Source organism: Mandrillus leucophaeus, unplaced genomic scaffold (assembly GCF_000951045.1).
Source record: "Mandrillus leucophaeus isolate KB7577 unplaced genomic scaffold, Mleu.le_1.0 Scaffold491, whole genome shotgun sequence".
Classification (NCBI taxonomy): domain Eukaryota; kingdom Metazoa; phylum Chordata; class Mammalia; order Primates; family Cercopithecidae; genus Mandrillus; species Mandrillus leucophaeus.
This window is the reverse complement of record NW_012105265.1, coordinates 212912-227643: the sequence shown is the minus strand read 5'-3', so window position 1 is coordinate 227643 and position 14732 is coordinate 212912. Positions and strand designations below refer to the sequence as shown.

Below are 14732 nucleotides of genomic sequence, written 5' to 3'. Positions count from 1 at the left end.
CCCTGAAATCCTCGTACCAACAGCACACCAGGGTTCCCTTTTCTCCACATCCCTGCCAGCATTTACTGCCTGTCTTTTGGATAAAAGCCATTTTAATTGGGGTGTGATGATATCTTATCGTAATTTTGATTTGCATTTCCCTGATAATCAATGATGTTGAGCACCTTTTCATATGCCTGTTTGCCATTTGTGTGTCTTTTTTTGAGAAATGTCTAATCAAATCTTTCACCCATTTAAAAATCAGATTAGATTTTTTTCCAGTAGTTTGTGCTACTTACATATTCTAGTTATTAATCCCTTGTTAGATGGGTAGTTTGCAAAAGTTTTCTCCCATTCTGTACATTGTTTCTTCACTTTGTTGACCATTTCCTTTGCTGTACAGAAGCTTTATGAGTTGATGTGATCCCATTTGTCCATTTTTGTTTTGGCTACCTTGCTTGCGGGGTATTACTAAAGAAATCTTTGCCAAGACCAATGTCTTGAAGGGTTTCCCCAATGTTTTATTGTAGTAGTTTCATAGTTTGAGGTCTTAGATAAGTCTTTAATCCATTTTGATTTCATTTTGGTATATAGTAAGAGAGAGGGGTCTAGTTTCATTCTTCTGCATATGGCTATCTAGTTTTCCCTGCACCATTTACTGAAGAGACTCATTTCCCCAGTGTATGTTCCTGGCAGCTTTGTGAGAACACTGTAGGTGTGTGCATTTGTTTCTGGGTTCTCAATTCTGTCCCATTGCTCTCTGTGTCTGTTTTTATGCCAGTACCATGCTGTTTTGGTTACTATAGCTCTGTAGTATAATTTGAAGTCAGATAAATGTGATTCTTCCAGTTTTGTTCATTTTGCTTAGGATAACTTTGGCTATTCTGGGTCTTTGTGGTTCCCTGTACATTTTAGGATTTTTTTTATATTTCTGTGAAGAATGTCATTGGAATTTTGATAAGACTGCATTGAATCTGTAGATTGCTTTAGGTAGTATGGATATTTTAACAATATTAATTCTTCCAATCCATGAACATGGAATATCTCTCCATTTTGGGGTGTCCTCTTCAATTTCTTGTATCAGTGTTTTATAGTTTTAATTATAGAGATCTTTTACTTCTTTGGTTAGCTTCTAGGTATTTAATTTTATTTGTGGCTATTCTAAGTGGGATCACTTTTCTCATTTCTTTTTTAATTGTTCACTGTTGGTGTATAGAAATGTTAGTAATTTTTGTATGCTGATTTTGTATCCTGCAACTTTACTGAATTTATCAGTTCTAATAGTTTTTTCCTGTGGAGTCTTTAGGTTTTTCCAAATATAATATCGTATCATCTGAAAACAAGGATAATTTGATGTCTTCCTTTACAATTTGGATGTCCTTTATATATCTTTCTTGGCTGACTGTTCTACCTATGACTTCTATTACTATGTTAAATAACAATGGTGAAACTGGGCATCCTTGTTTTCTTCCTGGTCTTAGAGAAAAGGCTTTCAGATTTATCCCACTTAGCATAATACTAGCTGTGGGTCTGTTGTACATAGCTTTTATTATGTTAAGGCATGCTCCTTCCATACCCAGTTTTTTGTGGGTTTTTATCACGAAGGGATGTTGAATTTTACCCAATGTTTTTTCAGCATCAATTGAAATGATCATATGGTTTTTGTCCTTTATTCTGTTGATACGATGTATCACAGTGATTGATTTACATGTGTTGAACCATTCTTGCATCCCTCGGATAAATCCCACTTCGTCATGATGAATGATCTTTTTAATGTATTGGTGAATTCAGGTTGCTAGTATTTTGCTGAGGATTTTTGCATCAATGTTCATCAGTAATATTGACCTGTAGTTTTTGTTTGTTTGTTTGTTTTTTAAATATGTCTTTGTTTTTCATATCAGGGTAATGCTGGCCTTGTAGAATGAGTTTAGAAGTATTCCCTCCTCCTCTATTTTTTGGATAGTTTGAATAGGACTAATGTTAGCTCTCTTTAAATGTTTGGTAGAATTCAACAGTAAAGCCATCGGGTCCCAGGGTTTTCTTTACTGAAAGACTTTTTATGGCTTCAATCTCATTACTTGTTATTGGTCTGTTCAGGTTTTAGATCTCTTCATGGTTCAGTATTGGTTGGTTGTATGACTCTAGGGATTTGTTCATTTCTTCTAGATTTTCCAGTTTATTGGCATATAGTTGCTCATAGTAGTCACTAATAATTCTCCGGATTTCTGCAGTATCAACTGTAATGTCTCCTTTTTCATATCTGATTTTATTTATTTGGATTCTCTATTTTTTCTTAGTCTGGCTAGAGCTAAAGATCTGTCAGTTTTCTTTAACTTTTCAAAAAGCCAACTTTTTGTTTCACTGATCTTTTGTACTGTTTTCTTCATTTCAATTTCATTTATTTTTGCTTTTTTTTTTTTTTTAAATGGAGTCTCGCTCTGTTGCCTAGTCTGGAGTGCAGTGGTATGATTTCGGCTCACTGCAACCTCTGCTGCCCAGGTTCAACTGATTCTCCTGCATCAGCCTCCCGAGTAGCTGGGATTACAGGTGTGTGCCACCACGCCCGGCTAATTTTTGTATTTTTAGTACAGACAGGGTTTCGCCTTGTTGGTCAGCCTGGTCTCAAACTCCTGACCTCAGGTGATTCACTGCCTTGGCCTCCCAAAGTGCTGGGATTACAGGCGTAAGCCACTGTGTCTGGCCTGATCTTTATTATTTATTTTCTTCCACTAATTTTGGGTTTGGTTTGCTCTTGCTTTTCTAGTTTTTAGCATGTACTGTTAGGTTATTTGAAGTTTAAAAAATTTTTGATATAGGCACTTATAGCTATAAATTTCCATCTTAGTATGGCTTTTGCTGTATCTGCTAGGTTTTGATATGTTGTGTTTCCATTATCATTTGTTTCAATAAATTTTTCAATTTCTTTATTAATTTCTTTATTGACCCATTGGTCATTCAGGAACATATTATTTAATTTCCATGTATTTGTGTAGTAATTTCCATGTATTTGAGACAGAGTCTTGCTCTGCCTCCCAGGCTGAAGTGCAGTGGCATGATCTCAGCTCACTGCAACCTCTGCCTCCCAGGTTCAAGTGATTCTCCTGCCTCAGCCTCCTGAGTAGCTGAGATTACAGATGTGCGCCACTACACCTAGCTAATTTTTGTATTTTTAGTAGAGATGGGGTTTCACTATGTTGACTAGGCTGGTCTCAACCTCCTGACCTCAAGGGATCCACCCACCTCGGCCTCCCAAAGTGCTAAGATTACAGGCCTGAGCCACTGTGCCCAGATGACCTAATGAAAAATTTCTCAGAAGGTATCACCATCTTAACTGTACTTCTGTAGTATCTTTGCAGAATACTAAGCTGTTTTTAAAGGTAAGAATAAGATATGTTTGGGCACTATTAGCAATATTATGTAACACTGTTCTAGAGTTCTCAGTGTTGACTATTGACATTTCAGTTAGATAATTCTTTACTGTGGGAGCTGTCCTGTGCCATGTAGGATGTCTAAAGTGGAATCCCTGGCCTTTACCACTAGTTGTTCAATAGAATCCCTGCCCCCCACCCCTCATCTTTTGGTGTGGCAACCAAAAATGTCCTCAGGCATTGTCTGCTGGAGAGCCAAATCACCACTACTGGTAATACCTTGAGAATCACTACTCTAGAGGTATTAACCATCATAAAAAAGAAATTAGAGATACAAAAGTTGAAAAAAGTTAACATTATTTGAAGAGAATAAATTTTTTTGCTTAGAAAACTCAAGAAAATCAATTGAAAGACTATATATATATTTTTTTAGACAGAGACCTGTTCAGCTGCACAGGCTGGAGTGCAGTGGTGAGATCTCGGCTCACTGCAACCACTGTCTCCCGAGTTCAAGCGATTCCCCCGTCTCAGCCTCCCAAGTAGCTGGAATTACAGGCACCTGCCATCATGCATGGCTAATTTTTTTTTTTTTTGGATTTTAGTAAAGATGGAGTTTCACCATTTGGCCAAGCTGGTCTTGAACTCATGACCTCAGGTGATCCGCCCACCTTGGCTTCCCAAAGTACTAGGATTACAGGTATGAGACACTGTACCTGGCCCTGAAAGACTATTTTTTAAAATGCTAAGATAATTTAGGATATAGATTTGGACACAATATCTGTATCAGTATAGTTGACTCTTGAACAACACAGTTTAGAACTGAGTGAGTCCATTGATATACTGATTTTTTCAACCAAATGAGAATGGACATGGAGTATTTACAGGATTTGAAATGTGGGTATAAGGAGGTTGACTTTCTGTGTACTCAAGTCCCACAGGAACAGCTTGGGAACTTCAGAATGAGCCGATTTTGGTATATGCTGAGCATCCTTGAACCAATCCTCCACATATACTGACAGATGACTGTATACAGAATCTATAGTCTTCATATATATGTATATGCATTATATATATACACACACACACACCCCTAGTATAAAAATATAAATACTCCTAGTATATACAGGTCATCTAAACACACCTAGTATATGCCTTCATATATATATATATATTTATGCATACAGGCACTGTTTCATCATAGAGGGCATTAGAAGTCTGTACTTTCTGGAGAAGTAGTTTTGGTGTTTAAAGACAAAAATAGTTATAAAAGGCAGCATTAAGCAAAAAGCCTTAGAGCTTATTTTAGTTACTCTGGTGTATGCTGTTTTTCTTTCAACATTTGTGGGCTGGAACGGGAATGTGATGGTGTATGCCAGCTTCTACTTACGTGCATGTTGACACTCCCAGGGTTAGCAGAGGAACAAGACAGAATGAACCTACGCTCTAGATGACTGTTGGGGAAGAGCCTCTACTCTCCTGAGACCTTCCTGAGTCTGGACTGTTTGGAGAGAGGAATATAAACTTCTCTCCTGTTTGAGTTACTGTATTTTGAAATTTCTATAATAAAAACACTTAGCCTGTTCTTTGAACAGGTATGCTGTCAAAAACTGAAACTTCGCCATGGTTCATGGGTGTGATGGCAGAGTGGATTCACCAACTACTTAAATGAGAAGCAAAAAGGGATTGGCAGTTCATCATTCATTGAGTTCCCTGACACAGAAAGATTGTGATAGTGTTTTATTTCAAATAGCTCTCTTGACATTGCAAGATTCATTCATGCACAATTGCTTGACTCAAAATGAGGTTCTTGCTTAAAGGTGGAATATTGCTGTCTTTTTAGAAGCAGTCTTTCTCTAGAAGCTACTCCTCTTTGTAATATATTATTCGTATTACTAATTGCATTAGCGCACATCATAAGGTGATTGAGGCGGTACTTGACACCACAGTAACAAAAATAACCTCTAAGCCTCTTTGCTTAATGCTGTCTTTTATAGCTATTTTTGTATTTAAACACCAAAACTACTTCTCCAGAAAGTACAGGCTTCTAATGCCCTCGATGATGAATCAGTGCCTGTATGCATTTGGTTTTTCCATTTAATAACTATTTATTAAATTCCTATGATGTGCTGGGCATTGTTTTAAATTCTGAAGATTTGTGGATGATCAAGATAAGCAAGGTTGCTGTCTTCATGTAATCTCACAAACATTAGATAAGAAAATTATTAGCAACAAAATTAAAACACCTGAGTCCACCATAAAGGCAATTCTAACCTTCAGTCTTTTAAAGTAGAACTGTATTATCCAGATTTTGTTATCTGAAACACTGTTATCGGCCTACATTGCTTTTACCATAAAAAGTACAGTCTACATAAATACTTCAGTGCTAAGTTTTTAAAAAATAAATGTACTTTTCCTTCCAATCTCAAACAATATAAGAACCTCTAAGTCTGTAGAACTAATGATAATGTTCTGTAGTTTTTTTCTATGGAATAATTAGAAAAACAAGCAGACTCCAGAACTTTGGAGGATGAATACGATTCTCAAAACCAGTAAAATGAGAGTAAATAGGTATCTTTAAAAGATGAGTAGATGAACTTGCAGTTACACAGGATAATAAGTCTAGAGATCTAATGGACAGTATGAGGACTATAGTTAACACTATTGTATTTGAAAAATTTGCTAAGAGAATAGATTTTAGGTGCTCTTATCACACACATGACTATGTGAAAATCAATGTGACATCATTAAAAATGAAACAAAATATACCCAAATGGAATATAGGCTGGGCTGAATTCTCTCATAAATGTGGCCATAGTCTTATGGTACTTGTGCACATGATTATCTGAGTATTATGTCTCCAAGAAAATAGAGTCCATCTATATTGTAAATGTTTCTCAAATGGGGGTAAGAAGATATATTCTAAAAAATTCTAGCGTTTTCCATGAGAATTGAAAATTTTAATTAAATGTAATGCTTTAATTTCAACAATAATCTTTAAAAAATTAATACAGTATGTTATTTGATTTCAGTGCACTTCTCTGACACTAATGAAAACAAACAAAACTAGAGGCAGAGTTAATAAATAGATGATGTGTTTGCAAAAGAGAATGTCAAATAGCATCAGGGATACTTTAACAATGAGAGTTGCCCCATAATTGTTTGTAACTAAGAATCTGATTGGTATAGTGTCTGGTATCACCTAATATTTCTCTTTAAGCATAATGCTAGCAGCCACTGATTCAAACTACTCCAAGCTCAATTTATCTATAAATATTTTTACACATCAATTTTCCCACATGCAAATGGAATCATACTATACCTATCATTCTGCATCTTAATTTATTCAGTTAATGACATACCTTACAGATCATTCCATATTAAAACATAGGGTCTACTGCATTATCTGTAACATATAATATTCCATCATATGGGTGTACCATAATTTATTCAACAGTGTCTGACTGATAGATACTTAGAATGTTTCAAGTCTTTTATTACTACAAATGATGCTACCAGAATATCCTTGTACCTATGTCTCTGTGCTTATGTGAACTTCTATTAGTAAGACATGGTCTCAATAGTGAGATTCATGAGTATATGCCAAATTTCTCTCCAAGGAAATTACTGATCAGGTTACACTCCAGCCAAAAATGTATGATTGTCTGCTTTCACTACTCTCTGCAATATAGTGAATTATTAAACTGGGCCTATTTCTGGGTAATTTGTAAAAGTCTTTTATTTGTCAGAATTCTTAACATTTCTCTGACATACACATTGGGGGTCTTTTTAGTAGTTGCTTTCCATTTTTATGGATTCAAATGTATCAAAATTCCTTTTACAGTTTCTGGGTTTTGTGCCTAAAGGTCTTCTCCATTCTGAAACTATATTTAAGGAATCATCCCTGTTTATTCTTTATGCATTTACTGCTTGATGTTCAAATCTTTAATTCATTGGGAATGTATTTTGGAGCAAGGAATAAGCAAAGGTGTCAGCATTGTTTTTCCTACATAGCCTATTGTCCCAAAACCAGTTGTTGAACTTCTTGCTCCAGAGATCTGAAAAGTCAGCTTGTTTCTACGCTAAGTTCCATGACAGATTCTGGACTTTTTCTTTTGTTCTACTGATTGACCTCTTAAAAGAAAACAAAATAATAAAAATTTTAATATCTGTACTTTTATAATCTATTTAAATATTCAATAGGTGGTCCAACTAATTTTTATTACATATTAAAATAAAACCTTTATATAAAAAAGATTTCTGAAAGTATTATTATTTTTGAGTCAGGGTCTTGCTCTGTCACCTAGGCTGGAGTACACTTGTATGATCTTGGCTCACTGAAGCCTCTACCTCCCGGGTTCAAGTGATGCTCCCACTTTAGCTTCCCGAATAGCTGAGACTACAGGCGCATGCCACCTTGCTCGGCTAATTTTTAATTTTTTTGTAAAGACAAGTTCTCACTAAATTGCCCAGGTTCATCTCAAACTCCTGGGCTCAAGAGATCCTCCTGCCTCAGCCCCCCAAAGTGCTGGGATTACAGGTGTGAGCCACCACATCTGGCTGATTTCTGAAATTATGATGAAATTAAAAAAGAAGCTAATTTATCCATTCATCACTTTTTGTGAATGTATAACATAATGAAAAAGACAGCTAACACTTACTGAGCACCTACTATGTACAAAAACTTTTGTGAGGAATAGGGGTAAAATATATGATGTTAAGTGAGTTAAGGTTCATCAAGGAGCTCCAATCTGGTGAGAGAGTCTGTGTGCTTATATCATCAGTTTTCATTTTTTCCATCTACCTTTCTCTCATACACACTGCCCTTAAATAATCAATTTTCATGCTCTTTCTATCTCTGTCTCTCATACACACTCACATACACATTTGTTAAACTATTACATACCTGCTTGATTGCTTTAACAGCCAAAGTAACCGAGAACAAGACTGCCTGACTAATGCTGCTCTGACAGGGAACGTTACAGGCTGACTTAGTTCATTACATATATATTCCATCTCTTTCACCATTGTCCAACTGTACCCTTAAAAGAAAAGAAAAAAATTTAACCTTATTGATTGAAATCTTGAAAGACAATTCAATAAAAGACTAAATTACCTACAATTAGGTAAAACCATAGATAATTCATAGGTAATTCATAATACTTTCCATTTGGATGCTAAGTGAATTAAAGTGCTACTTAATGTGAAAAAAAACTAAGCGGAAAATGGAGATAAAAAATCATTCCACAAGTGACCTAGAGCAAATTTAACAAAAAAATTAAGGCATTAAAAAGGTTTTACTCATTACTCAAGCATAAGAAAAGAAAATTTACACCACTAGATTTTATTTACTTTCAAGATTTTAAGGCTCTTCTTTTAGGTACACCTGCATCATTATTATTCTCTATAAACTTGGATTTTCTATTTTTGTTAAATTTTCTTTTCCAAGAAAAGGTAGCTTTGGGGTATATACTAGCTATTTAAGTGATAGTTAACATCAAATCAATTTTCTTTTTGGCTTGCCCAAATTACCCGTACATTTTACTTAAAGTAGAAATAGTGGCAAAAAAAATTGACACACTCTCTCTCTCTCTCTCTCTCTCTCTATATATATATATAAAACATATATTTAAATCATGTTAAGAATTGTGGGGCCAGGCACGGTGGTTTATGCCTGTAATCCCAGCACTTTGCGAGGCCAAGGTGGGAGGATCGCTTGAGCCCAGGAGTTTGAAACCAGCCTGGGCAACTTAGTGAGACCTCATCTCTACAAAAAATTTAAAAATTAGCTGTGTGTGATGGTGTGTGCCTGTGGTCCCAGCTACTCTGGAGGCTGAGATGGGAGGATCGCTTGAGCCCAGGAGGTCAAAGCTGCTGTGAGCCATGATGGTACCATTGCACTCAGCCTGGGTGACAGAACCAGACCCTGTTTCTTAAAAAAAAAAAAAAAGAAAAAAAAAAGGCCAGGTGCAGTGGCTCATGCCTGTAATTCCAGCACTTTGGTATGCTGAGGTGGGCAGATCACTGGAGGTCAGGAGGTCAAGACCAGCCTGGCCAACATGGTGAAACCCCATCTCTACTAAAAAAAACACAAAAATAAGCTGGGCGTGGTGGCACACACCTGTAATCCCAGCTACTCAAGAGGCTGATGCACAAGAATCACTTGAACCCAGGAACCTGGGAGGTGGAGGTTGCAGTGAGCTGAGATCACGCCACTGCACTCCAGCCTGGGCAACAGAGCAAGACTCTGTTTAAAAAAAAAAAAAAAAAAAAACCACGTGGAAAACACACTTGTTTCTAAATAACTTGAAAAAAAAAGTATATATATAGACAGAGAATATACATCTTTATATATAAACTATATACACACATAATTAATAAATAAATAAATACATATATACACACACACACATTTTTTTTTTTTGGGACAGAGTCTCACTCTATTGTCCAGGCTGGAGTGCAGTGGCACAGTCTTGGCTCACTGCAACCTCCGCCTCCTGGTTCAAGCGATTCTCCTGCCTCAGCCTCCTGAGTAGCTATAGCTGGGACTACAGGCACGTGCTACCATGCGTGGCTAACTTTTGTATTTTTAGTAGAGACGGGGTTTCGCCATGTTGGCCAGGTTGGTCTCAAACTCCTGACCTCAGGTGATCCGCCCACCTCAGCCTCCCAAAGTGTGGCGATTATAGGCAGGAGCCAACACGCCCAGCCAGAATATATCTATTTTAAGTAACTCTATACTCTATCAAAAGCAAGTTGTAAAAAATATTGGTCAGTCAGTAAAGGAACATTTTACAGAAATCTTAAGTGAATATGTTAGTTTAGCTGCTAATTTCCTGATAAAAAGAAGGGAAATATTCCACTTTCCTTTAAAATCTGGAAAATTATGTTTTTAAAAATTAGAAAAAGAGATTGCTAACAAAAGCTTTACTTATATGACTATAAATGTATGAACTCTCTTAAAATTTGCAGCATCACCAGTGAACATGGCATCTATCTGAAAGAGCAGACGGAAGGGTCTACACATACCTGAAGGGTCAGGCCTTTTTTTCCATTAGGCTCAGATTTTGTCGAATGGGTTTTCGGCTTTGTATTAAAGATAATATTTTTATACCTGGAGGATATTTTAATTTGACCAACAAGAAATACAAGAAATACATTATTAGAATTATTACCTTCATTGACTTTCTCAGGATGCCATCCTGTTGTCCAACCCAGGGAAAACGTCACGTCTGGAAAGAAGAATGTCACGGTGTCTAAAAATGGTTTTGCATCTATTACTTTGCTATTTCCATTTGGACCAGGAAGAATATCGGCATTAATCCATACAGGGCGCTTCAGATGCCTCTTCACATTTTCCAAGAGCATCATGGATGGTTCTACAGCTGCCAGACTAAAAACATAATTTGTTGTCAATGAGAGATTCCTTAGGTAAAGTAAAAAGAAATTCTTTTAGACTAGTGGTCTTAATGTTCTCAAATTCGTAAGAAAAATACAATAATATCTGGGTTAAATAAAATCAGAGATCACATAGCACCAGAGGGAAAAGCTAACATATGCCATATCTCTAAACATTGAATTGTGCTTATTATTCACGAATATACCTTAAACAGTCTATAAGTATATGAATAGTGGCACTACTTGTGGACAAAATAGAGGTTTCAAAACTCCATATTAGAATCACTTAGTGTGAAAACAGTTTTTAAAAAGACACAAATATTAACTTGTTAGAGAATGTATAAATAAGATAAATGAAATACTCTTAATAACCTGTAAATTCACATTTATGAAATACCCAAGTGGATCCAAGCTCTGTATCTCTAATTCAGGCGCATGACCCTGGAGAAAAAAAGTAGCTTCTGTCCTTTATGTATTCTTGGGTGAGTTTGGATACATAAACACTATTCTAAAAATGACTGCAAAATATAAAATTATAGTATTTCCTTCAAGTTTCTGTTTCATTTTTCTTCTTTTATTGTAAGAACCTTTTCTGAAAACTAGAAACATGCATATTTTAGTTTAAATTTAAAAAGCAACTTCACTCTTTTTACTTCCCTACATATATTCTAGCTGATACCTACAGACTTTGAAACAGTAGGGTTTTAATCAGCTTCCATAATTTTTACTTGCCTATGTTCATTTATAAGAAAATTACCCTGTAGTGAATATTGTAATGGGAGGCTAAGAATTTTGGAGATGGATATTGGAGGGGAGAACACTCACCAACCCCTCCTCACAGTTCCCTCTCTCTTCCTAAGAGACGGCAGTACTTCTATCTATACTTCTATCTCTCCTCTCTCCACTCCATTTGGGCCGTCTACTCTAAGAGGAGAAATTTAAATAATCTTATTATTTATTGGGTTACGTTTGCCAGTGAGCAAGGATACTATGTACTAAAACCAGAGGAACCCAGGCTCTATCCCTTAGCCTCTAGCCCCTTTCCCTCTGCTCCCATGTGGTACATTTCCTTCTCACTCTTCTGCCCCTGAATGGAGGGCCTAGATTTTAGTGGATTAATAAACCCTAATGCTGGACTCTGCAGACTTTAATTCAGACGCTGCCATTTGTCTCTTTTAAATTCTCCCTGCCTTGCCCTGTGTCAACACTATGTTAAAACCACAATTCTGAGATCCAACGCTGTACCTCCTACAAAATTCCATTTTTGGTAGCAGGCAACTTGTACCTGTGACTCCAAAGTTTGCTTGCCTGTCAGTAACACAGCAGCAGCCAAGCCCCCATGAGGTGCTGCTTTTCATGGGTGGAGTAAGGACAAACCTTGAACTAATCCATGCATGTCTCCTGCCAAGCTCCTCTTTTTCCAGAAAGGACTCTGATTTCTTAAGAAATCTGGTGTCCATGGAATCTGGGTTAAATAGTAATTTCCAGTTTACATTTCAGGAGGGAGTCTCTTAGGCTTTCTCAATTTAGTAAGCTGCCATAGAGTGGTTTAAGATCTATCCTCCAACTGATAATATCCAGTTTCTTTTTTTTTTTTTTTTTCGTTTTGAGATGGAGTTTCGCTCTGTCACCCAGGCTGGAGTGCAACAGTGTGATCTCGGCTCACTGCAACTTCCACGTCCCAGGTTCAAGCCATTCTCCTGCCTCAGCCTCCCAAGTAGCTGAGATTACAGGCATGTGCCACCATACCCAGCTAATTTTTGTATTTTTAGTAGAGATGGGGTTTCACCATGTTGGCCAGGCTGGTCTTGAACTCCTGACCTCAAGTAATCCACCCACCTTGGTCTCCCAAAGTGCTGGATTACAGGCATGAGCCACCGCGCCTGTAATCCAGTTTGAAACAGCGTATTCTCCCACAAATCGAAATTCCACCAGTGTTTACTAAGTGCCTACTACATGCGAAGCACTGTGCAGTTAAACATAAGGAACTATGACAAAGAACATAGTGAGGCAAGAATTTAATACATTTATTCCATTCTATATGTAAATGTTTTAATTATCACTAATGTAGACTAAGGATAATGATATTTTCCCTTACCAGAAACTTAAATAAGAAAAACAAAGCCTGCAGTTAAACAAATTTAAAACCTCACTACAGAACCAAAAACTTTTTATTGTAGTTCTTATTTTCTAAAACTTGACAAAGTAATTTTAAAGTTCTTCTGGAAGAAAAGGTGTAACATTTTGTGGGAGAAAAAAGGACTGAGGACAAACTTTCCTAAACAACAAAATAAAATATACAGTAGTCCCCCTTATCTGCAGGGAGTATGTTCCAAGACCTCCAGGGGATGCCTGAAACCACATAGCACCCAACCCTATATGTACTCTGCATTTTTTTCCCTACACATACCTATCTCTGATAAAGTGTAATTTATAAATTAGGCACAGTAAGAGATTAGCAACAAAAACTAGTAATAACAATTATAGTTTGTTAGAACAATTATAACAATATACTATAATAAAAGTTATATGAATGTGGTCTCTCTCTCTCTCTCAAAATAGCTTACTGTACCCTACTCACCCTTCTTCTTGTGATCTGTCAATCTAATAACCGTGACGGCTATTAAGTGACTAATAGGTGGGCAGCATATACGATGTGGATACGCTGGACAAAGGGAAGGGATGAGTCACATCCCAGGTGGGATGGAATGGGAAAGTACAAGATCTCATCACATTGCTCAGAATGGTGTGCAATTTAAAACTTATTAATTGCTTATTTCTGGAATTTTCCATTTAACACTTTTAGACCATGGTGTGCCGCAGGTTACTGAAACTGCAGATAACAGAGGACTGCTGTATACTACAAGAAATAACAGACCCAGCCTGGAAGGCTCAATATTGCATGGATTATAAAATAGACACATCCTTCTAAATCTATAAATTCCATGTAATTCTAATTTAAAATACAGTGGCCAACATTCTCAATTCTTACATATATTAGTACTAAGTTTCCCATAAGGAAGTGCCAAAGCTTCACCAAGATGATCATCGAAGAGGAAAGTCCTGGTCGGAATACTACCAAAAATTGCTCTTTGGTGGGATTTATTTAAGTCTCCTGAAAAGAATATAAACTTAGTTATTATAGAATATATTTTTTCCTAAAAAGTTATTTGTAAATCAGACTTCTAAATATCATACTCTGCTTTCCTATTAATTTCATTTAAAAATTGAGAGTGATAAAATAAATATCATACTTAAAATTATAACAAACTATATAAAATTGCATTGTTTAAGGGAAAATAATTCTTGGCTAAAACACTGAAGAGTTGGCTAAGACTCCAGATAAAATTTTAAAATATAATACTTGTTTTTAACTTTTGAGACGGCATTTCACTCTTGTTGCCCAGGCTGGAGTGCAATGGCGCGATCTCAGTTCACTGCAACCTCCCCCTCCCGTGTTCAAGCGATTCTTCTGCTTCAGCCTCCTGAGTAGCTGGGATTACAGGCATGTGCCACCACGCCTGGCTAATTTTGTATTTTCAGTAAAGACGGGGTTTCTTCATGTTGGTCAGGCTGGTCTAGAACTCCCGACCTCAGGTGATTCGCCCACCTCGGCCTCCCAAAGTGCTGGGATTACAGGCATGAGCCACCGCGCCCAGCCAAAATATAATAGTTTTTATTTGTGTTACCAAGTAAAGTAACTTAGAGGCACAAAACAGTAACTACTAAAATTTAACTAACAGGTCATTCAGCTGCTCTTACAAAGGGAGTGAATGTAGCATTCTGATTAAAAGTGTGAACTCTCCAGCCAGGCTGATAGCTCTCTAGTTCCATTAACAACTATGTGACAAGTGGGCTCCTTAGCCCCCTCCACCTCCATTGCCTCATCTGGAAAATGAGGAGCATAACAGCAATAACCTACCTCTTAGGACTGTTACGAGAATTTAATGAAAAATACATGCAATGCTTTTTTTTTTTTTTTTTTTTTTT

At 36.7% G+C, this 14732-nt stretch overlaps 1 protein-coding gene across 1 annotated transcript in view; it reads right to left on the bottom strand.

Moving 5' to 3' along the window:
• The window catches only part of FAM151B (family with sequence similarity 151, member B), a 75483-nt gene that overhangs the window by 24234 nt on the left and 36517 nt on the right, over positions 1-14732 (bottom strand). Inside the window, exons 4-5 of the mRNA XM_011995555.1 lie at positions 10520-10737; positions 8251-8386 (exon numbers count right to left, since the gene is read on the bottom strand). Of these exons, the coding sequence (XP_011850945.1) occupies positions 8251-8386; positions 10520-10737 (354 nt within the window). The remainder of the gene's footprint in view (positions 1-8250; positions 8387-10519; positions 10738-14732) is intronic.